Source organism: Carcharhinus amblyrhynchos, chromosome 9, assembly GCF_965287045.1.
Source record: "Carcharhinus amblyrhynchos chromosome 9, sCarAmb.v2.hapA, whole genome shotgun sequence".
Lineage (NCBI taxonomy): Eukaryota > Metazoa > Chordata > Chondrichthyes > Carcharhiniformes > Carcharhinidae > Carcharhinus > Carcharhinus amblyrhynchos.
In genome coordinates, this window is record NC_137332.1 from 61,795,457 (window position 1) to 61,821,084 (window position 25,628).

At 38.9% G+C, this 25,628-nt stretch overlaps 1 protein-coding gene across 3 annotated transcripts in view; it reads right to left on the bottom strand.

Moving 5' to 3' along the window:
* LOC145347884 (WD repeat-containing protein 47-like) overlaps positions 1 to 25,628 on the bottom strand; it is a 46,484-nt gene that overhangs the window by 15,452 nt on the left and 5,404 nt on the right. For all 3 annotated transcript variants that reach the window (XM_080195834.1, XM_080195832.1, XM_080195833.1), the window contains exons 2-9: positions 16,231 to 16,414; positions 12,149 to 12,232; positions 10,064 to 10,148; positions 8,808 to 9,610; positions 6,705 to 6,843; positions 4,592 to 4,770; positions 3,799 to 4,053; positions 3,159 to 3,249 (exon numbers count right to left, since the gene is read on the bottom strand). In XM_080195834.1, coding sequence (XP_080051960.1) covers positions 3,159 to 3,249; positions 3,799 to 4,053; positions 4,592 to 4,770; positions 6,705 to 6,843; positions 8,808 to 9,610; positions 10,064 to 10,148; positions 12,149 to 12,232; positions 16,231 to 16,388 — 1,794 coding nt within the window. In that variant the 5' untranslated portion in view covers positions 16,389 to 16,414. The remainder of the gene's footprint in view (positions 1 to 3,158; positions 3,250 to 3,798; positions 4,054 to 4,591; positions 4,771 to 6,704; positions 6,844 to 8,807; positions 9,611 to 10,063; positions 10,149 to 12,148; positions 12,233 to 16,230; positions 16,415 to 25,628) is intronic.

Here is a 25,628-nt window from a genome sequence, read left to right on the forward strand (position 1 = left end):
AAAAAAAATCATGAGTGGTTTGGGTCTGGAATGCATTGCCAGGAAGTGTGGAGGCAGGTTCAATCGAGGCATTCAAGAGGGCATTAGATGATTACTTGAAAATAAGCAATGTGCAGGAATATGAGAAAACAGCACAAAATTATGATGTTTGCTGGAGAGCCAGTGCAATCACAAAGAGCCAAATGGCCACTTCCTACATCATAACAATTCTATGATTCTGAGGATTTTGGACAAGTAGTGTGACAAATCAGAGGTATCTGGAGATATGGCAGTTACATGGAGTTCAGTGCCAACAGCTTACATGTGAAATTTTACATTGTGTTTTCAGATAAACTCACTGGAGATAATGATGAATAAGATAATGCACATGATTCATTCGCCATGTCTGGATAGGCAAGATGGAACTAGATGAGTGCAGTTACACCTAGCTGGATGATGGAGGAGAAATGTTGGAAAATGTGGTCAACTGTGTCAAAGGATGCAGACAGCATTGAGAAAAGATAGCTAACCATGGTCTGTCATACAGGATATTATGCGACTTTGAGAGCCATCCAGTACTGTTGTTGCAAGCAGGTGGCCATTTGGCTGCCTACTGTCTGAAAAAGCAATTTTTTGAGCTAATTCCACCATCCCTGCCTTCCCCATAGATTTGCATTTTTTTCTTCATGGGCTTATAAAATTCCCTTTTGAAAGCCACAACTGAACTTGCCTCAAGCACACTCTCAGACAGAGTATTTCCAATCCTATCTACTCTGCATAAAAAAGGCTTTCCCCTCATGTCCCTGTCAGTCACCTTAAAAAAGAGGGGTGGCAGTATTGATTAAGGAGGGTATTATTGTACTGAAGAAAGACAGAATTCCCTGGAGGCTTCACAGACAGAATCTATTTAATTAGATTTAAGAAACAATAGTCATACCATTACACTACTGTGTATGCTTTCAGTCATCAACTAGTCAGATGTAGAGGAGCACTGTTGCAGAGAAATTAGACAGGTGCAAAAACTATATTATGGTGATAATGGGGAACTATAATTGTGCTAGAGACTAGGACAGAGTAGGGGAAAGGGTTTCAGGAGAATTTTCTTGACCAGCATATTTCCAACCCACTGACGAAGGATCTAGTGAAAGATCTGAAAATTCTGAGATTCTGGGACAATATGTTAAATCATGTTGCTTAGTTTGCAGATTATAACTCTATTTGCTAGTAATTATTCCCTTTTCAGAACAATGGAAACATTTAATCATATCATGTTCCTATTGTACTAGTTTTGTCAACATCTCATATCTGTGACTAGGAGGAAAAAAAAACCATGATCTGATTTGCATTGGTCTAGAGCTGTTCAGCTTATACCACCTCAGAAGGATCAATTGTCAGGAGGGAAATATATAGAAAACAACAATCATAGTATCAGGAGGCTTAGGTAAGCTACAGAAAAGAGCAAGAAGTAAAAATAATTAATTTGTGGGTCAGATTCAGTATGGTAAGAGCAATCTGTCCCAAGGATGTTGGGGTCAAAAATTGGCAGTTGGAACTATAATAGAACAATGGGCCACCTTTAAAAAGATGGTTTGAGTACAGCTAAGGTACATTCCCATAAGGGAAAAAGCAAGGGGCAACCGAAGTTGCTGTTTCCTCTTTGACAATATAAAGATAGACAGTAAAATGAAGCAGATAAACATAGTTGTTAGGTTGATAATAAAAGCATGAGCCAGGTCAAGTATAGAAATGTTCAGAGGGTAACTTAAAAGGAAGTGAGAGGTAAATGATTTGGCAACCATCGTAAAAGGCAATGTAAACATCTTCTATAGGGATATAAACAGTAAAGGGGTAAAGAGGAGGAATGAGGCTGATTAGGGGCCAAAAAGGGGAACTAGGAATGGAGGCAGACGGCATGGCTGAGGTACTGATTGGAGAGATTCAAACATTTAACTGCAGGGAAGACATTAGTATAAGTTATTTGTCTACTTAAGTTCTTGTGTCAAATTCTGTTGAAAACTGTTATGTAAATATTTTTAATGGGCTTTACATTATAAAAATACCCAGTTAGCTGAAACAATTCTCTCTCATGCCTATAGTGGCACTCTGAATAGGATATCTCATGTTAATCTTGTTAATAAGCTGTACAACTCCCTGTTGAACTGTCAGGGGCAGCTGAACACCATCACCACAGCTTCTCCATAGTTACTGCCATTGTAAGTTACAATCTGCTAAAATATTCAAAAATTATATTTGATTTTTGAAGAAACCTTTATAGCCGTCCAATCTGAACAAGCCATATTACTCTCCAGAAGCCACAAACTCAAACTGTTGTTCCTTGTGCATTTGCTATAGCTTCTCTCACTTGGCTGGCTGCCTTGGCTACAGGCTGTAAGTATGCCAGGAATGTAATGCAACACCAACACTCACAACAACATTGAATAATGAACATCAATAATGGTAACCAAAAATAAAATACAAGAGAAAATTTGACACTTGGTCAGTGTGTACACACATGTAATTAGGTCAGTTCCTGTACAAAATGCAGTCAAATTTTCAAGCAACTAATGCAAGTGAAAAATAAAAGGCTACAGATTTGAACTATTTAAAGAACAATCCCCGAAAGAACAAAATATATTCACAAAAAAAAACCACAGCAATAAATATATTACTTCTTAGCTAAAAAAGACAAACAGAAAACGCTGGAAAATCTCAGCCAGTCTGACAGCATTTGTGAAGGGAGAACAGAGCTAATGTATTAAGTTTGGATAACCCTGTGACAGACTCCTTGAAGGAGACCGGATTATCAAAAATAATTCCATACCTCTATTCCTAACCATATTATGACATCTATAGTCTCCCAATTGAAAGAACAAAAAAAAGCTAGACAGAAATGAACACCTACAGAAAATTAAACACAGAACCAGAAATCAGAACCCAAAGGGAAGCAAAAAGTGAGAAAATCTAAATCCAGAAAGGATAGACAGAAGGCTGACTGTAGTTTTCAAAGCTATGCTGAGCTATTAGTGTGTAGGAAATTGGTGGAGACATGGAATTAATACCGAACAATTAAACACCTCCATTAAACAATCTGCTTCCAAGAGAATCTTTGTTAGCTGAGTTTATGTAGCACACAGCAGTGAATTCTGACATTAATAATGTTTAACAAGTGACAAGTGTACCTCTTCATCCTTAGTTCCATTTCCACTAACCGAAGCATTTTCTACGACCGATGAACCTATTAAAGGATCTTTTGAAGAAGAAGAATCTGCACTAAAAATAAAATTAAAAGCTGCAGTTAATTACACTGGAATTTTTATTTAAACATTTAAGACAGTGTACTGTTCATAAAAGAAAATCCAAGCTCATGAACCAATTAGCTGTAATTGTCAAGTACTTGCAGTAGCAAATATGCCGGGACATTTAGACACAATGGGCCAAATGGTCTTCTGTGCCATAACAATTCTGAGATTTTGGGACAACATGTTAAATCAGAACCATGGAAACATTTAATCCCATCATGTTACTATTGTATTAGTTTTGTCAACATTTCATTTATGACTGGGAGAAAAAAAAACGTGATCTGATTTGGAATGGGCTAGAGCTCTTCAGCTTATACCACCTCAGAAGGGTTGGTTCAGTGTATAGCTAATTAATCGGAGAAAATATTGGTCTACAGAGGATATTGTAAATGGGAATTCTTCACTGCATATTATTTTTATATTATTAATATCTATAAAAGGTGATTTGCAACAAAGACTACGAAACATTTTTCACAATTTCTGGTGCTATATTGATAGTGTTGAAATACATATATCTTACTTTTGCATTGTAAAGAATGAGGAGCCCTCAGGATAGGAGGATGCATTCCCTGTGCTTGGTTTACTTGTACACTGGCTTGAGCCATCAGGCAATCCCGAACGTTGTTGATTAATTTCAAGTGGTGTTGAAAAATTAGTGGCTGAAGAACCATTTTGTACATTTAGTTGGTTTCCATTACACTGTTGGTTAGGAGACTGTGCCTCAGTGCTAAGATTATCCATTCCTAGGTTTAATTCTTCTAGCTTTTGCATTGATCTGTTAAAAAAGACAAAAATCAAATTATATCATCTAGTTTACTAAATAAACAGCAATTTTTAAAATGTTCTATTATATAAATTTATGACAGATATTTGGGGGTCAGCTTAGCTCAGTTGGTCCATGATGCAAAGTGACATCAACAACATGAGTACAATTCCCTTATGCACTGAGGTTATTCATGAAGGGCCACTATCTCAACCTTACCCCTCGCCTAAGATGGGTTCTCAGGTTAAATCATCATCAGTCAACTCTCCCCTCAAAGCAGGGAGCAGTCTATGATGTGTAGATAAGAACAATTGGTTCAATAAAAGACAGTCTTGGGTTTCTATCGTGTTTTTCACAAATGGTCATCTGGGGCTATGGTGACTTTACTGTTACAGATATTCATGCTGACTATTATGTTGTATTTCACAAAATCTTCATAGAAACAGATTTTCTTTAGTGTACAATGGTACTTTGTAAAGAAATAAATTGTTTTTGGGAGAAGGAATGAAATGATGGGTGTGGTGCCATTTGTAGCAGAGTGGAAACTGACTTGTTAAGGAACTGCTCTGTGAGGTTCTGTTGCTGGCTTGCTCCATTATCTTCATTGACCCCTCCTTCCAGTAACATTTGCTGGTACATTTGCCTTTGTTGCTCCTTTTGCTCTAAATGCTGTTGATAGCGCATTCGCTGTCGATAGTATTCTTGAAATTGATCTGTGGATTCTCTCAGCTACGAGATAAAGAAAATTAATAACTAAATTGTTTGCAGTTATAAGAAAACTGCATAAATTTATTCAACTTTTGCTTTAGATTTCAGTATACTGAAACAAAATCACATGCCTAGTATTGTGAACTGCATACAGTCATTCTGTCAAGAAACCCAATTTGTAGCTTTGTATTTTATAACAAGGAAGTGGCACTTCTAATAACATTCAGTGTCCAGCAAGATCAGAAAATATGGACCCTGAGAAATTATCTTGACTCATTCAAACTACTCCTTCCAACAAAGACAGACTCTAAGCGATCTATTTATCCCTTGAGAAACGAAAAAATGAAGCAAAGCTTCTTCAAAAAGTCCACTAATAGTTAAGTGAATGTGAACCAGCAAGGCCCCAGATACTGATCTAGACTGCGTTACCCTTAGTTGGCACATCAGAAGGGGAAAACAATTGGGCTTTTGGGACAGGAACCTCAGTTTAGGAATGCTGTCAGAAATGTGCATCGATGTTGGCTCATAGAAGGAATAGGCTCAACCATGACGATCCAAAATAATTTGCTAACATTCATCCCCTGGATTCACATTTGTTGATGTACCCATACGAGATGCTTGAGGTTTAATGCCTCTCATGTAATGTGGAGAAATTTCAATTTCTGAAATAGCGAAGAAAATGAAAACATAAATACGGGACAGGACTTTTCAGCCATTCATGCCACGGGATCTTGTGGTTCCACTGACAGTGCATGCCCATCATAGGTTTCATGGGAGCAAAAGGTGGATTCCACAGGAAACTTCATTAAAAAAGACGTGGGTCCAGAAGATCTTGCCGCAGGTCACTGCCATGAAACTTGCAACAGGGGCAGGTGGAAAATTCCACCTATGCTGTTTGTTTGGAAATTTTACCCTTCTTTCTTTAGAAGTGAAAAACTTGTGAATATTTGCAACCCTTAGTTGTGCTTCAAAATTAAAAGACATTCAAAAGTTAACACTATAGGATTTTTTTAAAGGGATAATAAGCAAGCCCATTACTGTCATCATTATGCAAAATGCAGCACATAATAATCAATAGCATTTCCCAGAAACAAAGCCCAAGTTCTTCACAACACAGTTCAGAATAATTGAATAGCACAGTCCAGTCTGCTTAATGAGATAACTGTTGAACTGACCAAATGGACCATATGTACAACAACGATAGGGGAACTTCCCTTATACACTTATAATCATATCAAATAGTTTTGAAAACATTTGCAATTATCTTTAGACATACTTTAATTTCATTGCACTATGATTTTTAAAAACTAAATTAGCATTCTGAACTAATTTTTCTTTACGATTGAATCATGTGATTACTTTTCTAACTATTGCCAAATTAGTGAACCTGCAAGTCAAACAAATTACTAATGAACAATATTAAGCAGCTTGAGATAGGCTATTGGGAATTGGAGAATTTGGCGCTGTCATAATGTTTAAAATGAAATTATTGGGTGGAGCACAGATCATTAGCTCAATGTTTAATTGGAGATATGAATGATTAATATTATTGATGATAAGGTGGGCAAATAGAGGAAAAAAAGATCACTCCTGCTTGCTAGAAATTTCTCCCAAATGATCTGCATCAGAGGATGCTTTACAATTTATTTCAAGCTCCACACCTTTTTTATTGACCAGACTCAGATAATGAAAGCAGTTTGCAATGTCACTCAATTACAGGATTATAACTTGTAACAAACAGATTAATGATCAACAGTTCAGCGTTTTCCTAACCAGAAACCTCTGACACTTACTCTTGAAACCACAGTGCTTAAGTTTTATTGTTTGGAAAATGACAAGCAGTCATAGCGTATCTATGCAGGCATTTTTTTTTTGTCTCTGAACAAAAATTCCAAGATATGGGTTAAAGAAAATACCTCAAAAGATAATATTAATATAATAAATTTAACATTCACCTCATTATTTTCCGCTTTTGAGGTGGCTGCATTTGGTGCTACTTCTATGGAGTTAACAAGTGATGCTCCATCCCGAATCAAAGTTTCACTGTTACCACTATTAGAAGAATGCTGAATTCTGGGCACTGGGGAATCTGTCCTATAAGACATGGTGAAGAAGTGGAGAGAAAATGAAAAAGGAATTGAATGATCAAAATAATTAATCAATTGTAATAATTATTTTTAAAGAACATGGAAAAACGAAACAGGGAGATAGGAATTATTCCCCTCAAAAGCATTATTTATGCTTTGTATCCAAAAGATTTTCATCCTGACAAAAATCAAAAGATTACACTAAATTTAGAATCCTTAGAGGTGAATAAAATTTAAACCTGTATGTCAGAGTGGAGAAATAGATACAATCTAGTCATGCAACCATCACATGGAAAATGGAACTGGCACAGCATACTGAAAAGCCAATTTCCCATGCTGAACATTCCAAGTGATAGAAATCACATCACAGTTGGAGGCAAGTGCTTCGAAAAGTATGCATTTTTCCAATGTTTTGATTTTACTTCAGAAAGGGGATTTTAATTTTCATAACGATTGGGAAAGCCAATTAGTGTATCAGAAAGGTAGTGAACTTCTTAGTTGCCTGTGATAGTTTTCCACTGTAATAGTTCTTAGATCCTACAAGGGAACAAGTCATATTAGATTTATTTAAGAGCAATGAGCCAGATTTAGCTAACAGCTTAATGGTCTTTACTTAATAGTGTTGAATATACATGTTTCATAACATACATTCAGGGTTCGAATACACATTCAAGGCTTTCAAAATCTGTTGTCTTTTTCCTTTGCTTGCCTGATTTAGGGTAATTTACCCCAGCAGTCTATCCCCAACAGTGTTAATAGTGTTGCTACCCATATCATTTCAGGATTGTTTATTTAAATCTTTTGAAATTTCAGTTTTGCCATAGTAACTGGAAAAACTGGAAGTTTTGTCATGCATCATTTTTCAATTGGACTGGAGATGAGATTAGAAAATTTACTGCAGTCACTCACTCAGTATTTACTTCCTTTGTTTTGCAGTCAGTAATTTCATTTGCAGCCTGTGCGCGCTTTTCTTTTGGTTTCTTGCAGACTGTATCTTTTCAGCAGCTATTTTGTAGATTTTAAACCTGTGTCCTGGGTTCTCAATGTCTCTTCTGCTCCTTTTGAAAGTTTCAAAAATCTATTTCTTTCACTCTCTGTCAAATGTTCAATTCTAAGGACAGGGGTCTTCATTACTATATTTCAGACAGGATTTTACTGAACTGATCTTGAGATGTCTGCCTCATGACAGGGACGCATAACTACAGAAAGCCTGAGATGTCAGACTGGTTACATTTCAAAATCCAAAAAGATGACATGGTGGGAGGGAGGAGGGCAAGAGAACAAACACTTTAGGGTCTGAAAGGAGTTGAAAAATCACCTTCAAATGCATTTATCTTGTGATTTGCAGAAGAAACAACCAAAAGTAAATTCCTTCCCTATCCAGGATTCAAACTCAGGTTTTTCACATGAGCATTTTTTCGTTCTCACCAGTTCTAGCTACTTGCCTGGAAAATGAGTTTTTACTTCACTGCACCTTTCCTATGATTGCCTCCTAATTAACCAGTTCACCTTCTTTCCATATAACAAACAGTATGTTAGGAAAGTATAAATAGTCACTTGGTAGTACAGAACTTGAGTATTGCTGACAAAGAGACATGCTGTCAAACCTTTCATCTTGCACTCATCAGGACAATGCAAGAATGCCAATTTTCAAAGAGACTAGCTATTTATAATGCCTGAGAAAAGGGTGGAAATCAATACTTTTTCTCATGCATTATAAATTATAAATGATTGCTCCCTTTGCAATTTGGTGTTCTTGTGTCAATCCTGATGAGTGCAAGCCAAAAGGCTTTAATACTATACAACTTCATCAAGAAATCTAAACATTAAAACATAGATGATAAAAATGTTTAGTGGACTGTTCTAAACTTTACTGGTATATTTACTGTAACACATTACAAGACATGAAAGTTAATCCAAAACGTTTTATCTAAAAAGTAAACATATAATTAAGTACAAAAATAAACTAACCTTTCTGGCGATTCCTCATATATGCTGTGACAGTCTGTATTTTCCAGCATAAGACTTCTGGAAAGATTTTGCGTGCCAGGATAATGAAAGTTTGCAAAAGAATGAGACATTGGAGAACTTCTGTTCACTATATCAGCATTCCGCTTCTCCTGGCTAGTCAGCCCATACGACAGACCGTCTAAAGCTGGGTTCAAGGAACGTGACATATATGCATCAGCAGATTGTGGGCGCCTCATTGGGGACGATGGGTAAGGAGACAGTTTATTAATTAGCGGTGTTAAAATATCAGAGTATGAAGACCTTGTGGGTTTTACAAGTTTATCTGTATGGATATTTAAAATCTTTTGTTCAAAAGCACAGGAGAAAGTATCGGGTGATAAATTTTGAAGCCATGAGAGAAGGCTCAAATCCAGATCATCACACCCATTTCCACACAGCAAATCAATTCCAAGCAGTACTTCACTCTCACTGATTTCTTCACCAGTGGCTCTACTCTGACAGAACTCCACGCAAGACTCGTAGAGCAAACCTTTAATGACAAGTTGAAATAATCTGTTATTGCTGGCTTTGAAACCAGCTTCACTCAACTTTCTGTCAGCAGGGATGAACTCTGCCACCATGACACAGGCCTCATCAAAGCACTGGACACGAGCAGTGCTGGGGTTCCAATCCTTAAATTCTGCATGGTTCGTTAAGCGAGGAAGGGTAAGCAATAAGCAGAGTTTGCTGTAGTCTTCCTTGGAAGGACAATATTCTTCTAGTGCATGGAGACACTTCACAGCCTCTTGCATTGTATACTCCAGCTGCAACAAATAATATCCAAGATCTGAGAATTTTTTAGTGCAAGTATACTTCAATATGAGCCTAATTTTTACATTAAAGTATATTCATAATGCTAGAAGCAATATCCTTCTGAACAGAAGATCCAAACCAAAATCCTAATTTTATTTTAAACGTTCATGCTCTGCCCATTTTTATTGCAACTTTTACTTGTTTGGGATTGGACTGAGGAAAAACACGTTGAGGGGGAAAAAAATGAAAAACAAAGGAGAAGAGTGTCAACACCAAGGTTACAAGAATATTAATAACTAAATGATCAGTACATGATCAGTAAATGATCAGGAGAGATACTAAAAGCACATGCAGGCAGTTACATTTGAGCCTGGTGTTAAAAATAATTAATTTGCCATTTCTAGCATTTTGCCTTGCTGTACAGAATTCCACACAAGGACAAATTCATTAGTTCAAGCACTTACATGTTGAGGTTCATCATCTGCTGACACTGCATTGTTCACACATAAGGCTTCCAAGAACTTCTGTTTCAATATAATATATCGGAATCTGTAAAATCAGATTAACTAGATCAAATAATTTTCTACTCTTTCAAAATGGTTAACAATAAGTGGAGGTGTTATGACACATTCTCACAATATAACTAAGAAATTATTGGAAGTCAGGTCATAAATGAGATATAACATAGGATTAATAGGCTACAATTTTTCCATTATAAAAATGCTTTCATACATGTAATCACTAGCTATAATTTTAAACAGTAAATTTCTAATACCAAATATTCAAAGCTGTGAAATTTCAATGCCTCCTTCAGCTTCCATCTACTTCTACACAACCTTTTTAATTGAAAGTTGATTGATCTGCTAGTTAGCCTGACGACAACATATATTATTCACATACGATGAACACAAGTCAAAAGAATCAAGTGCAAAAACAGAAACAGGTGACGACTGGTCATCCTGACTTGAAACATTGGCTCTATTCTCTCACTCTGCAAATGCTGTTAAACCTGCTGAGATTTTCCAACATTTTTCTGTTTTTATTTCAGATTCCAGCATCTGCAGTATTTTGCTTTTCTAAAAGAATCAAGTAACTGACTCATTTGCAAGAATAAATATTAAATTTCAATTGTGAGGTGCAGAAAGAATAATTAGATCATATTATAAATAAACACAGTTGAGTAATCCAGTTGATTTTTTGAGAATGCTGTTCAAGCTTTTTCTTAAAAATTACATATGGATTGAAAATTTGGTATCAAGTTCTAACCATACTGCAAACAGTCAACATAAATCATTGATTGATCTTCACTGTGATTTGTTGTTTCTTTTTAACAGAAACCAAAACCAAGAGCCTGAAGTGCTAGTTTTAAATGTTAAAAGGCTTGAATAAAATAAAGATTTAAGAACTGGAAAAAATTGAATTGAATAAAGAGGGTGGCTGCCTGGAAGGTTTTTTGAGATGCAAATTAGCTTAGCAACAGGGTAAACATATTTGGAGAATAAGAATATAGAATTTTAAGTGTTAAAACTAAAGAAGAAATGAATTCAAAGTTAAGACATAAGAAAGCATGGCTTCTAAGACAACTTATAACATAGAATGAGATTGAAAGGAAAATATGATATATTAGTAGCAGGGATAGCTCTGTAAAAGGAGGAAAAGCAATTGGTGAGCCTTTATGATCATAGCCAAGCCCATCTGGAAAGAGAAGCTCTCCCAAAAGCAGGATTCTGATGTTTGAAAGCCCTATGCTGTATCAGGAGAAAGGCTTCCCAAAATTAAACACACAACTTGTGGGTGGTAACTTTTTTGCTGGATTTAGTTTAAGAGTTAAACAGCGTGGAATGTTGTTTTGAGACAAGAGACATTTCTCAGAGTTTAGGAACATGATAGATATGGAATGAAGTTAATTCACAGAGCCATTATTGTAGTTAAGTATACTTTTGTTTTGTGGCATGGCCTTCCTTGCTGTATGTTTTTACAAGTTAATAAACATTTCTTCATTTGAATGATTACAACAAGGCCGACCTTTCCTCACTGAGTTGCATATCTTTCTCACATTATACTAAACCGAAAAATAAATGATTAAGAACCAATGTTCCAAGTTGCCCTTTTGAATTTTGGGATACCCTTGCATTTATCGTCAGCTGGGTTCTTAACACAAATGATCAGCTACATCAACCTACAAGCACAAGAGCAACAAGCTGCAATTTTAGTGCTGATTTATAATTAACTAATTAGTCTTAGTCTTATTCTTCTTTTCAATTAAAATTGACAAGAGCCATCAATAGCCCTGTTTCAAAATTCAGAAATGGTAACAGGGCTCAACCAGATAGTGTAGGCAAGTGAAAGAGCAAAACAGTCATCTGGACCTGCTAATTAATTGCTCTTGTGTAAATGAACCTGTTTTCAAAACAAATGAAGATGAATATTGCTTTGAGCAACTGTGTCCATGGTAGATATCTGAAATGCAAGGATATTGTTACTTCAACAAAAGTTTATTTAAAAAGGAGGAAGGAAGTATAACCAAGAAAAAACAAAAATTAACTAACCTTTTTGCATCAAATTTTTCCATACATTCAAGTGGTTGGATGAATTGAAGCACCTCATCCCAATGGCCATCAAGTACTAGCTGTCTGTAAAATGTCCAAAGATTATTTCAAAGGTGAAATACTACATTGTTTAAAATGGCACAATCCAAGTTTACATTTTCATATCAAACCTAGCAAAGAAGTTAATGCAAATGTGACTATAGGGAAATGAAAAGTTACTATAAGGTAGCTCTGACTATTTCTTTATTTTGCACTCTGTATATTGGTAGATGCTTCTGAAGGCTCAGCATGTTTATTCAGTGAGAAGTTGAATCATCTTTACCATGTTTATTCCAAGTTAGATGCCTACTCTTCAGTGGCATTAGATGGAGCAATGGTAGGGGAACTACCACTGGTTTTAGAGCCTCAATTCAGATTGCAGAACGTGACAGGATCCTTCTTTTGTATATGATTGAATAATCCCTGCTAGAAGTCCATGTGTTTCAAGGAGGACAAGACTATGCTAAGTTAAAATGTTTATTGTAGCCAAGTGACGCGATTGCACGGATTGTGAGAGTTCAACACAAGTAATAAACATTCTGACAAATTACTGACGATGCCTGTTGTCCATAGAACCTTACCTCAGAAAGAAGACAAATATGTCAAGAGAGGACAGAAAAAGGAAAAAGTGGCAAAACAAAGGGCCCGATTTTACCAAATATTCGCCCCTGTTTTCAGGCGTGAAATCGTGGTAAATTCGGGCCTCGGGCCTGTAACGCGATCTGCACCTGAAACCGAGCAGATCGTGCCTTTACCTGCACCCAATTTGGGTGCCCCAAGTGGGTGGCCCGATGATTTAAACGCATTAGCATGCATTTAAAATCGACTTAATGAACCGCGCGCCCAACTCTACCGCCAAATCCCATTTTACTGTCTTTGAATCCGTGCTGCTATCCACCTGCAGGAAAAAAATCCGAAGGATTCCTGTTTTGCAGGGGAACTTCCGAAGCCCATCCTCCTCGAACACCCTTCGCAGTCCAATGCCGGTATCTCCACATCAACAAGGGCAGGTCAGAAGGATGGTGGAGGGACAGCAGCAATCGAGGTAATTGGGAGCGGGTCTGCCAAGAAGGGACCTGCCTCCGATTTTTTTCAAACTGCACAAGTGTCGTTCACAGCTCCGACTGTTCCAGCAGCATTAAGCCATACCCCACAGCGCAGACCAAACCGGAGCTGGCAAAAAGCGCATGGGCGCGCTGGAATGGGGATTCCGGGCTCGGATCTGTTTTATGTCCAGATCCGGCACTTAGCCTCCGAATGGTAAAATCTGGCCCAAATTTATTGAAAAAACAATTTCAATAAATAGATTATGTTAAAACTTGTTGGTGTCTGCCTCCTATTACCAAAAGACTGGTGCACATCATTTTTCATTTTGTGCACAGGAATTGTCATCTACTGAAGTCAAATTTACTTGAATGTACACCACATTAAATATGCATTGATCGTCACTTTTGTTGGATTTGGCAAAGACTTCATCTCATTAAATTCCAGTATCAACATTATCTGTGGACAATGAGTCCTCGTCTCCAACTGTGTTGGATCTCCATAGATGCCTAGTTAAATGGGATAAGTTGATCCAACTAGTTTAAATTAGTATTTTGATGACTGCCAATTCATGTCCAATGTCAAATACACATGTTGGAAACTTGTAATCTTCATCTCTAGCAGATGATCCTGTTGAACCAACCCCCTGTGGTTGCAACTGGCATTTTGATAGTCAAATCAGCTATCAGCCAGAAACTCAGTCCCATAATGGTAGTGGTTAAGTTGCCCCTGGTTGCCAGGTACCACATAACACAAATATAAAAGGTATATTTGCACTTTGTAAAGAAAAGAAGCCTACTTGTGAAGTCACAGTGAATTGTATTATACAGTATTACAGGTGCAAAAATTGACAAACAGAGGCAACAGACTGTTAAGTGCTTGCTGGGAAAGATAGACTTTGGAACACAGCATAATTTGGTTCAGCCAATTCTGGAAGATTTCAAGAGCTGCAAAACTGGATCTTACAGAATTGATTCCATTTTAATGACAAAGAGCTCTTGAAGTTTACGATTATAGCTTCATTCGGATCAATTTGAGTGGAGAAGGCTTCAAGGAAAGAGTTCCAGCCTAACTGGCATTTCCACAGCTTTTATGAACTGAGTGGATCAAACAGTTGTCTTTCACCTCTGGAGCCTGGGCTCAAATCCATCACAGACTGATGAACATAACAGCATAAGAGCCGGAAAGGAAGAGCATTGCTAATATTCTATCTCAACGCCATCCATCTCCATATATCTTTATACCCAAAACATTATCTGCCTCTGTCTTGAATATTCAATGACTGGACATCCATAATTCACTGGAGTAGAAAATTTCAAAGATGCTCAATGTTTTTGGGAAAAGAAATTTGTCCTCTCAGTTCCAAATGGCCAAATCTTGATTCCAAGACTGCAACCTCATGTTCTAGATTTCCCAAGCCAGTGGAAACATCTTCTCAGCATTGTGTGTCAAGATCCTTATAAATTATGTTTGCTTCAATTTGATCAACTTCAATTCTTCTAAACTCCAGGGAATATAGGTCTAATTTACTCAATCCCTTTACACTGGACAATCCTCTCACACTAGGAGCCATCTACTAAAGATGCCTGATGCTCTACCTTGAGTAAGGAGGCTAGAACTGCACACTGGTACTCCAGGTATGGCTTCACTAATATTCTGTACAAATGTAGTAAGACATCTTTAATCATAATTCTTTTGTATCTAAAACTCTGAAACCTTTAAAAAATTTATTAGTGTCACAAGTAGATTTACATTAGCACTGCAATGAAGTGCTGTGAAAATCCCCTAGACGCCACACTCCGGTGTCTGTTCAAGTACATTGAGGAAAAATTTAGCATGGCCAAAACACCTAACCAGCACGTCCTTCAGACTGAAGAGGGAAACCGGAACACCCAGAGGGAACTCATGTAGACACAGGAAGAACGTGCAGACTCCACACAGACAGTGATCCAAGCCAGGAGTTGAACCCAGGTCCTTGGCACTGTGAGGCAGCAGTACTAACTTCTGTGTACCATGCCGCCCCATCTGCCTTCCTAACTACTTGATAAACCTCTAAGTTAATTTTCTGTGATGCGCATACAAGGGCACCAAGGTCATTCTGAATGCAAGCATTTCCCAGTCTTTTAATTTCAATTTTTTAAGTTTGATCTTTTTTATTTTTAATCCTTTAAATTTTTTTAATCTTTTAATTTTTCCTACCAAAATAATTAACTTCACACTTTGCCTTTTCCTGAAGAGTTCCACATGAATGATTGTAGGAAGTCTCAATTTGGTTCCTAGTGGTCATGAATTTATAGCACAAAGGTGTTCCAAGTTCACCACAAAATTGCAGTCTCACTCAGACAAAGATTTGGTACACAATTTTGAAAAATATAGTTACACTAGTTTCAGTACAGAATATTCCCAGGGTTAGGGAACAGCACAGCAAGCTTTGCTGTTAATAGACCAGCAGCTTATACAATAACAACCTCTGTCAATTGCTTAAAGATTGAGAAGTCTCAAGTTCCATTTTGATGCCGCAAATGACTTCAAGAGAATGTTCTGGAACTAACACTCTCAAACAAGGGAATTAGAAGAAAGATATATCCCCAATATTGAATAATAAAATAGTAAACCAAAACCAAAATGTTGTAGGTGCTAGAAATCTGAAATAAAAACAGAAAATGTTGGAAACACTGAGCAATATATGAAACATGTTCCAGGTCAATGACCTTAAAACAGGAAGATCTTAGCAATTAAGAGCTTTGAAGCAAGCACAGTACCAAGCAAAAGGAGGGTGGAAAAGAACAAAGCCAAAGCACTGAGGGCAGGAGTTAATAAATAACAAAAGGTGATGAGGGTGCAAAGCAAATAAAAGAACAAATAAATGAACAAAAGATGAGTCTAACGGGGATGTAAATTATTACAGCAGAATTTAACATTTATATTTAAAAATGTAACTTCACCCAAGACATACAAAAATTGAAAATTTTAAATAAGCTCTCAACTGTACCACATACCTGAGGAAGAGCATGTCATCAGAATAGAGTCCATTTATAACACCACTCTCTTTCTCAAGAGAAAGCATACTAATATGGAGTTTCCTTGAATTAAGAAAATCCAGGATCAGTTTAATTATTTCCGCCTCTTTAACATTTATTGTCTCCTCAGCTGTCATGATTACAGCTTTCCAAGTGAACTGACCTATAAATGAAGCATACAATTTGAGTGATTTTTTTTTTTAAATGCCACCATTTATGTGCTTTGCAGTGGAATTATTTCATTGAGTTATAAATTCCAGCCTTTCTAGTTCTGCAAAGTAAGCAGTTTTTAATTAGAACGTGGAAGGTAGACAGATTTCTCCAATAGACAACACAGATTTTCAAAATGTAAAAAATGTTTTCAAAATATCCTGTATGTATACAAATATAAAAATTTTTAAATCAAATTTCCAGTTTATTGTATAATATGCACTTTCATTTGTGACATAACGTTTTTTTTAAAAAAAAAGAGCATATTTTTGTCAGAGGAATTCTGACAGCTGTTAAATACTGCAGACTTCATTACTATTGCAGAAGCACCAGCAATAATGCAAACATTTCAACAACCATCCAGCTATAGTATTACGTGTGACACAGTGTGTACCTTTAGCATCCAACCCAACACATATCCACATCAAAATATTGCATTTGAAATGTTTCAATGTTATAGCAGTAAAAGTTGTGATGCAAACTTCTCTCCAAGAAATCTATACAATCCATTAATTCTACAAATAGTTATTGAATGCATTAGTGTCACTATTGCAATAAAAATATCTGCATATTTAGGCACTGAAAAATGATAGGTAGCTTGACACATCTGAATATTACAGTACGGGCGGATGAATATTCAAGTCTTCTACTCTGCTGAGTTAGGCATATCACTTTATTTACTCCCCTCTCCCCACAAGATGTGGGTGTTGTCTACCCCATCCCTAATTGATTTTGAAAAAGGTGGTGGTGAACCACCTTCTTGAACCGCAGCAGTTCACATGGCACAGGTATAGCCACAGTGCCTGTCCAGTCAGTCAGTCATCTCCAGTCACTCTCTTGGGCCTCAAATCAAAGTTTATTATTGTCACAAGTAGGCTTAGATCAACCTTGCAATGAAGTTACTGTGAAAATCCCCTAGTCGCCACATTCTGGTGCCTGTTCAGGTACAGTGAAGGAGAATTTAGCATGGCCAATGTACCTAACCAACACATCTTTTGTAATATGGGAGGAAACCCACGCAGACACAGGGAAAACTTGTAAATTCCACATAGACAGTGACCCAAGCTGGGAATTGAACCTGGGTCCCTGGAGTTGTCAGGCAGCAGCGTTGACCACTGTGCTGTAGAGGTAGAGCATCTAAGTTTATTTGCACTTGATTAGTCTCTTTAAGAAAGGAAAGAGGAGATGGACTTGCTGAATGTTTTAAAAACTAGAAGGTAGAAAAACAGGCAATTTAAAATGGGACTGACTGAAAAACTAAGCCTGGGCACAAGTTCTGTGGTTCGATGAAAAGTTCAGTTGATTAACTCCTGTGTTGTAAATTATTTCAGGCTCTCTTAATTACTGCAGACTGTTTCTAAAACAACTATGAAGCTACCATAGGACCTTCCTAAGGAAAAATAAAATAATTTCAGGAGGTGTTTTAGACCAAATGGCCACCTACAATTATTATTGTTCCTAAAACTAAGAGATAGATTCATATGTATGTCAACTCATTCACTCCCCCCACCACCATCTTAAAATGCACTGTAGGAACTCATCAAGGTTTGACAGTACCTTTCAAACCCACAATCATTACTATCTAGAAGGACAAGAGCAGCAGATACATGGGAACACCACCACCTGGAAGTTCCCCTCCAAGCCATTTACTGACATGGAAATATATCACTAATTATATTTATATATACCAATTTTCAGTCAGTTTCAAGTATTCAAACAAAAATATAAGAGCCAATCTTTAAATACCATGGTATCTAGCCTTTCTTCCAGTCATTCAATTCCAACTTTTTTCAAGCAGCTCAAGATATTTCTTCCATTTTGATTCCAAGGCAGTTCTCATCCTAAGACACTCAGGATAATGAGTAACTGCAAACATTAGCTTCCTCTGACCATTATTTGTGTAGGCTTCTTCAATACATCTACACTAATAATGACTTGTCCATGGATGTTTTTGTAAACTGAACGTTTTTTTCAATCAAGTCAGATCATGGCTGTTATATTTTAAGACGTCAAAAGTTAGTTTCAAGCACCAGTGGATTTCTGCTATGGTTTTAAAATCTAAGACACCAATATTGCAACATATCAAAAAGGGCTCCTGGAAAATAATTCTTCATCTAGTATAAATGGTACACTAGATTAGAACAATCCTCTGGGGTGGTGATCTAACTAAATTGATTGTGATGAAGAAAAATCTGCAACATTCACACAATATCTGGTTAATGAGACCTTCAAGAAAAAAGGAATACTGGAGGAGTCTGCAATTAGTTGTAAGTGCAATTTAAAATATCAATACTTCATATGTATATTTTTATATTGTAAACCAAAAGACTTTCAACTTACATTGCCTCAGACATTCCAAAATAACTCAGCATGAATTACCTTGAAGTGCTAGTTATGCAGGTAAATATGCTCAGACATTCTGCATGCAACACAGAGCACCAGGTCATATAATCAACGAATCTGTTATTGGAAGTATTAGTTAACAAAGAATTCTCAACAGGCCACCTGCCCATCTTTATAGATGTAAGTTGTAATATTCTTCAAAGTGCCTTTAACTCAAAAAGAAGTCTCATGGCATTTGTTTCATTGAGATTTCACAAATATAACAGGCATAAGCAGCTGAACAGCTGCTAATATTTGGGAAGGTGGGGGAAGAGGAGAAATGTCTCACAGAAGACTGGTCACAGAATGGGGACACTTAAGGAAGCAGGGTTGGACAGATGCAGCAAGTTACAGGAAAGGGTATATCAGGTCATGAAATAACTTGCACAAGAGAATGGGAATATAAAGAGAGGCGTGAAGGCATTAGTAACCAATTAGGTTCCCTTCGGATGTTTCATCATGTATCCACCAAAACACATTTACATCTACACATTTCCTTCCTCAGCAAATGGGTCCTAGTTCTGTCTGCCTTTTTGTAGGAATGTTAAACATTTCTTGTTCCTTTCTTATTCAGGTCTGCTCCCTCAACTGCTTTTACCCTGAATTGGAAACTTTCATCAACTTTGCTTCCATATCTTAGTTTCAAAATATCCATCTGGTTCCAATTTATTCCATGTGAATTCTGACTGAAATTGCATCCATCATGTTTCTGATCCACCATGATGGGCTCAAGGAGGAGTTCTTGGAATGCTGCCGGGATAAGTTCCTTGAACAGTGTGTGTTGGAGCCGACGAGGGAGCGAGCTATCTTGGATCTGGTGCTATGTAATGAGGCGGGTAGAATTAGGGACCTTGCGGTGAAGGATCCTCTTGGAGAGAGCGATCATCGTATGGCGGAGTTTCTGTTGCAGATGGAGGAGGAGAAAGTGGGTTCCCGGACACGCGTCCTTTGTTTGAATAGAGGGGAGTATGGTAGGATGAGAGAAGAATTGGCGAATGTGGACTGGGGGAGCGCATTGGAAGGTAGGTCTGCTGAGGAGCAGTGGAGGATCTTTAAGGAGATCTTTCTTGGTGCTCAGCAGAAATTTATTCCGATGGTCAAAAAGGACAGTAGGAAGAGAGGTAATAAGCCGTGGATAACGAAGGAGGTGAAGGAAAGTGTTAAAAGCGGAGGAATTTAGAGTAGCTAAGAGCAGTGGGCGAGAAGAGGATTGGGAAAGGTTTAAATGTCAACAAAGATTGACAAAGAAGTTGTTAAAGGAGGGTAGGAGAAGCTATGAAGCTGGGCTAGCACTTAATATAAAAAAGGATAGCAAGAGTTTTTATAAATATATAAAAAGGAAGAGGCTGGCTAGGGTGAACGTTGGTCCTTTAGAGGATGAGAAAGGGGACCTAGTGGTAGGGGATGGGGATATGGCTAAGGTCTTGAATAACTTTTTTGTTTCTGTCTTCACGGACGAGGACGTGAATAATTTGCCGGGTGTTAGCGATGGAAAGGTGGTAGGACTGGAGGGTCTTAATGACATTACTGTTACTAGAGAGGCGGTGCTCGACAGACTGGAGGGGCTGATTGTGGACAAGTCCCCAGGACCGGATGGAATGCATCCAAGGGTTCTGAAAGAAATGGCGGAGGTTATAGTGGATGCCTTGGTGGTTATTTTCCAGACGTCGCTGGATTCCGGGGAAGTGCGGGAAGATTGGAAAACGGCTAATGTTACGCCATTGTTTAAGAAGGGTGCCAGGCAAAAGGCGGGGAATTATAGGCCGATTAGTTTAACGTCTGTGGTAGGTAAAATGTTAGAATCTGTCATTAAGGAGGAAATTGCGAGGCATCTTGAAGGCAATTGCTTGATAGGGCAGACGCAACACGGTTTCATTAAAGGGAAGTCGTGTCTGACAAATTTACTGGAGTTCTACGAGGATGTGTCTAGGGCAGTGGATAGAGGAGAGCCGGTGGATGTGGTCTTTCTGGATTTTCAGAAGGCGTTTGCCAAGGTACCTCACAAGAGGTTATTGCAGAAGGTCAGGGGACATGGAGTTGGGGGTAGGGTGTTAGCGTGGATAGAGGATTGGTTGTCAAATAGGAGGCAGAGAGTGGGGGTCAACGGGTGCTATTCAGATTGGCGGTTGGTGACTAGTGGGGTGCCCCAGGGGTCGGTGCTGGGGCCTCAGCTATTTACCATTTATATAGATGATCTGGAGGAGGGAACCGAGTGTAGGGTGTCGAAATTTGCTGATGACACCAAGATTGGGGGAAAGGCAAATTGTGCGGAGGGTGTGGAGAGTCTGCAGAAGGATCTAGATAGGCTGGGCGAATGGGCCAGGAAATGGCAAATGGAATTTAATGTTGGCAAGTGTGAGGTGGTCCACTTTGGTAGGAAGAATGGTAGGAAGGACTATTACTTACGTGGCGAAAAACTGCAGCAGGCGACGGTGCAGAGGGACCTCGGGGTCCTTGTGCATGAGTCGCAAAAACCCAGCTTGCAGGTGCAGCAGGTGGTCAGGAAGGCGAATGGGATGCTGGCCTTCATAGCGAAGGGGATTGAATATAAAAGTAGGGAGGTCTTGCTGCAGCTGTATAGGGCATTGGTGAGGCCGCAGCTGGAGTACTGTGTGCAGTTTTGGGCGCCGCACCTGCGCAAGGATATTTTGGCCTTGGAGGGAGTGCAGAGGAGGTTTACTAGGCTGATACCGGAGTTGAGGGGATTGAGCTGTGAGGAGAGGCTGAATAAACTAGGCTTGTACTCGTTAGAGTTTAGAAGAATGAGGGGAGATCTCACTGAGACGTATAAGATGATGAATGGGATGGATAGGATAGAGGTGGAGAGACTCTTCCCACTCAAAAAAGACAGTAGGACTAGGGGGCACAGCCTCAAGATAAAGGGGAGGCGGTTTAGAACGGAGTTGAGGAGGAACTTCTTCACTCAAAGGGTGGTGAATCTCTGGAATTCTCTGCCCGTTGAAGTGGTGGAGGCTGCCTCGCTAAATATTTTTAAGAAGCGGGTTGATGGGTTCTTGATAAGAGATGGGATTAAGGGTTATGGGGAGAGGGCGGGAAAGTGGAACTGAGCCATGACAGATCAGCCATGATCTTATTGAATGGCGGGGCAGGCTCGAAGGGCTGGATGGCCTACTCCTGCTCCTATTTCTTATGTTCTTATGTTCTTATGTACAAGCATCTCCTAGACATTCAAACACTCAGGCTACTGGTGCTCACCTCAACCCGAGATTCAGAGCTATGCATTACCATGTGTAAATACCAAAGCTGCCCTGCTCTGCAGTTTCATTTCATCCTTTGACTTCAACAAAACACATTTTCTCTTTCTTTCAGGTGTTACGGATCACAAGTTCCAACAACTCATGAGTACCAATGCTCCTCCAGATCTCTATCCTCTTCACTTCCTGCTGATCTCATCTATTCTTCTAATCTTACTATAAATTCATAATACCCCACAACCTCCCCTCTCTGATGCTGAAGTGCTTAGCAAAGGACTTCGTAAAAGATCTTTACCTCGCTATGCCTGCATCTTCAATGAATTTCAAGTTCGGTGTAACACTGAGATCTTCTCCCATTGCCTGCATACCCACTTCTTTAGCCAGGAATGTTCCCCTGCTTAAAAGACCCTTTCACCCATCTCCAAAATTGTCCTGGACCCCTGCTTCAGGCCTCCTACCCCGCCTTGATCTTTTCACTGAAAGGCGTCAGCATGACATCAGCGGTCTCAATTTCTTCCATCTCATTCACATCTGAACTTGCTGCACTCTGTTCCCTCAGATCTAACATTGCTATCAAACCAAACCTACTGATAAAGGGTGTTGCTGTTGTTGCCCTGTAATCCAATGTTGCTGAGTCTGACATTTCCCCCCACTTCCCCCGGACCATGATCCACCACCAAACATAGAATCCCTACAGTGAAGCAGGAAGCCATTTAGCCCATTGAGTCTGTACCAACCACAATCCCACCCAGGCCCTATACCTGTAACCCCACATATTTACCCTGCTAATCCCCCTCATGCTAGGGTTAATTTAGCATGGCCATTCAACCTAACCCACACATCAGACTGTGGGAGAAAACTGGAGCACCCAGAGGAAACTCATACAGACACAGGGAGAATGTGCAAATTCCACACAGACAGTGGCCTAAGGCCAGAATTGAACCTGGGTCCCTGGTGCTGTGAGGCAGCAGTGCTAACCACTGTGCAACTGTGCCAGCCCACATTATGCCAGTGCTTTCAGAAGTCACTGACCTCATCTCCTCTGATGATCTTTTCTCCAATGCTTCCTGTCTCATTGCTCCCCAATCCCACATAGGTCATTTCTAACTTCTTTCCAAGAACAATAAACAGGGCTGTCCTGAAAGAGCTATCATTTCAGTCTCTTCCTGTCCCACTGAACTGATTTCTTCCTATTTTGACTCTTTTTCTCTTTACATGTCTCTCTTCCGATGCCCTCCATCACTTTAAAAGTATCCAATTTCTTGGCCCTCACCATCTTGTCTTCACCATGGACACTCAATCATTCTACACTTCCATCCCCAAACAGGATAATCTGAAGGCTCTGTATTTCTTTTTCAATGGTTAGCACTACTGCCTCACAGCACCAGTGACCTGGGTTCAATTCCAGCCTCAGGTAATTCTGTATGGAGTTTGCACATTATCTCTGTGTCTGAGTGGGTTTCTTCTGGGTGGTCCAGTTTCCTCCCACAATCCAAAGATGTGCAGGTTAGGTTGACTGGCTATGCTCAACTGACTGTTAGCGTTAGGGAGATTAGCAGGGTAAGTACATGGCTTATGAGGATAGGGTCTGGGTGGAATTGTTGTCTGTGTAGGCTCGATGAGCTGAATGGCCACTTTCTGCACTGTAGGGATTTTATGATTCTTTCTTGAACAGAGGCTCAGCCACTTCCTATCAACTACTATCCTCCTCTACTTGACTGAACTTTTTCTCCCAAAACAACTTCTCCCTACCTCATCTCATTTCCTTCAAATAAAAGGTATTGCTATGAGAATCCATGTGTGTCTTAGCTGTGTCTGCCTTTTTGTAGAATATGAGCATTTCTTGTTCCTTTCTTATTCAGGGCTGTTCCGTCAACTCTTTTTCCAATACCTTTATGATTATATCAATTCTATGTCCTGCTTTCACACTGAATTGGAAACTTTCATCAATCTTGCTTCCAATATCTTAGTTTCAAAATATCCACCTTCGTCTCTTCCTTTCTTTAACTTTTCTGTTTCTATTTCTGGCTATAGACTGTCAACTGATATCCACTATAAGCCCACTGACTTCTACCACAACTACACTACACCCTTTAAGGATTTTGTTCCATCCTCCCAGTTTCTTTGTCATCATCTGTTCTCAAGATGAAATCTTCCATAACAATGCTTCCGAGATGTCTTTCTTTTCTCCCCATCAATCTTTGATCATAATTGATCGTTTGACTCTGTCCAGCACATTTCCAGCACTTCCCTCGCTCCTAGAACCACGATATAGCTCTTCTTGTTCTCACCTTTTACCCCACCAACCTCAATGGATTATTTTCCACCACCTGCAGCATGATGCCATCACTAAACACACCTTTCCTTTCCTTCCCCACATTCTGAAGGAACTATTCTCTCAGTAATATTCTGGTTCACTCCTCAGTCACTGCCAAACCCTGTCTCTTTTCCACAACATTTTTCCATGTAAATGCAGGAGATATGACACCTACTCCTTTATCCCTTCTCTGCTTACCATTCACAGCCCAAGACATTCCTTCCAGCTGAAGCCGCAACTTGCGTATATTTTTTTCAATCTAATCTACTGTATTTGCTGATCATAATATGGCCTCTTCTACGCTGGGGAGAGTAAACACAGATTGGGTGACTGCTTTGCAAACACTTTCATTCAGTCTGCATGCATGTCCAAGTTTCAAGTGGCCTGTCACTTTAATTCTTCACCTTGTTCTTACATTGACATTTCCATCTTCCACCTATTGCACTATTTTAGTAAAGCTCAACACAAGCTTGAGGGACAGCATCTCATCTTTCATTTAAGCACTTTATAGCTTTCTGAACTCAACACGTGTTCAACAATTTCAGATAATACTCTTGCTTCCCACTTTCTTTCCTTTTCTTTGCATTTTTCAGTTTTCCTCTTTATTTTTGCTTGTACTCAGCGACACCTTTTGTTTCTTTTCTCGCCCCATCACCAGTCTCTTCAGTCCTGGAAGACTAACTCTTACAAAATTCAACTTCTTCTGTCTTTCACCCTATACCAGGCTTCCTTGTGTCCGTGCTCAAAAACCCTATTACATTTCTAATCTTTTCCAATCTGATGAAAGATCCCATGCCTGAAATGTTAACTCTACAGTTAAAATTTTTCTCTCTACAGATGCAGCCATAACTTGACTATTTCCATCATTTTCTATTTTTATAACTTGTGCTAGGGTATGGGCATCAGAAATTTGTATGTGGCGAAGTTTATTAGTGATGGAATTATGGCCAGAACAACAATGAAATAGTCAAGCCTTTAAGTGTCAAAGGCATGGAATATGGATTTCAGCAACAGATGGGCTAAGGTAGCGGCAAAGGCAGATGATGTTGAGATGGGAGTAGGCAGTCTTGTAATCGAGTGGACACTAAGTCAGGAATTTAGCTCAGGGTTAACATTAACTCGTTTGACCTGGGACAGCGGCTCAGTTTCTTGCGCTCTTGGAAGCAGGATTGAATTGGCAAAAGGATACAGAGTCACTGTACATGTAGGATCTAACCCTATGCCTGTGCAAGTCAGCAACTAGATGAGAAATA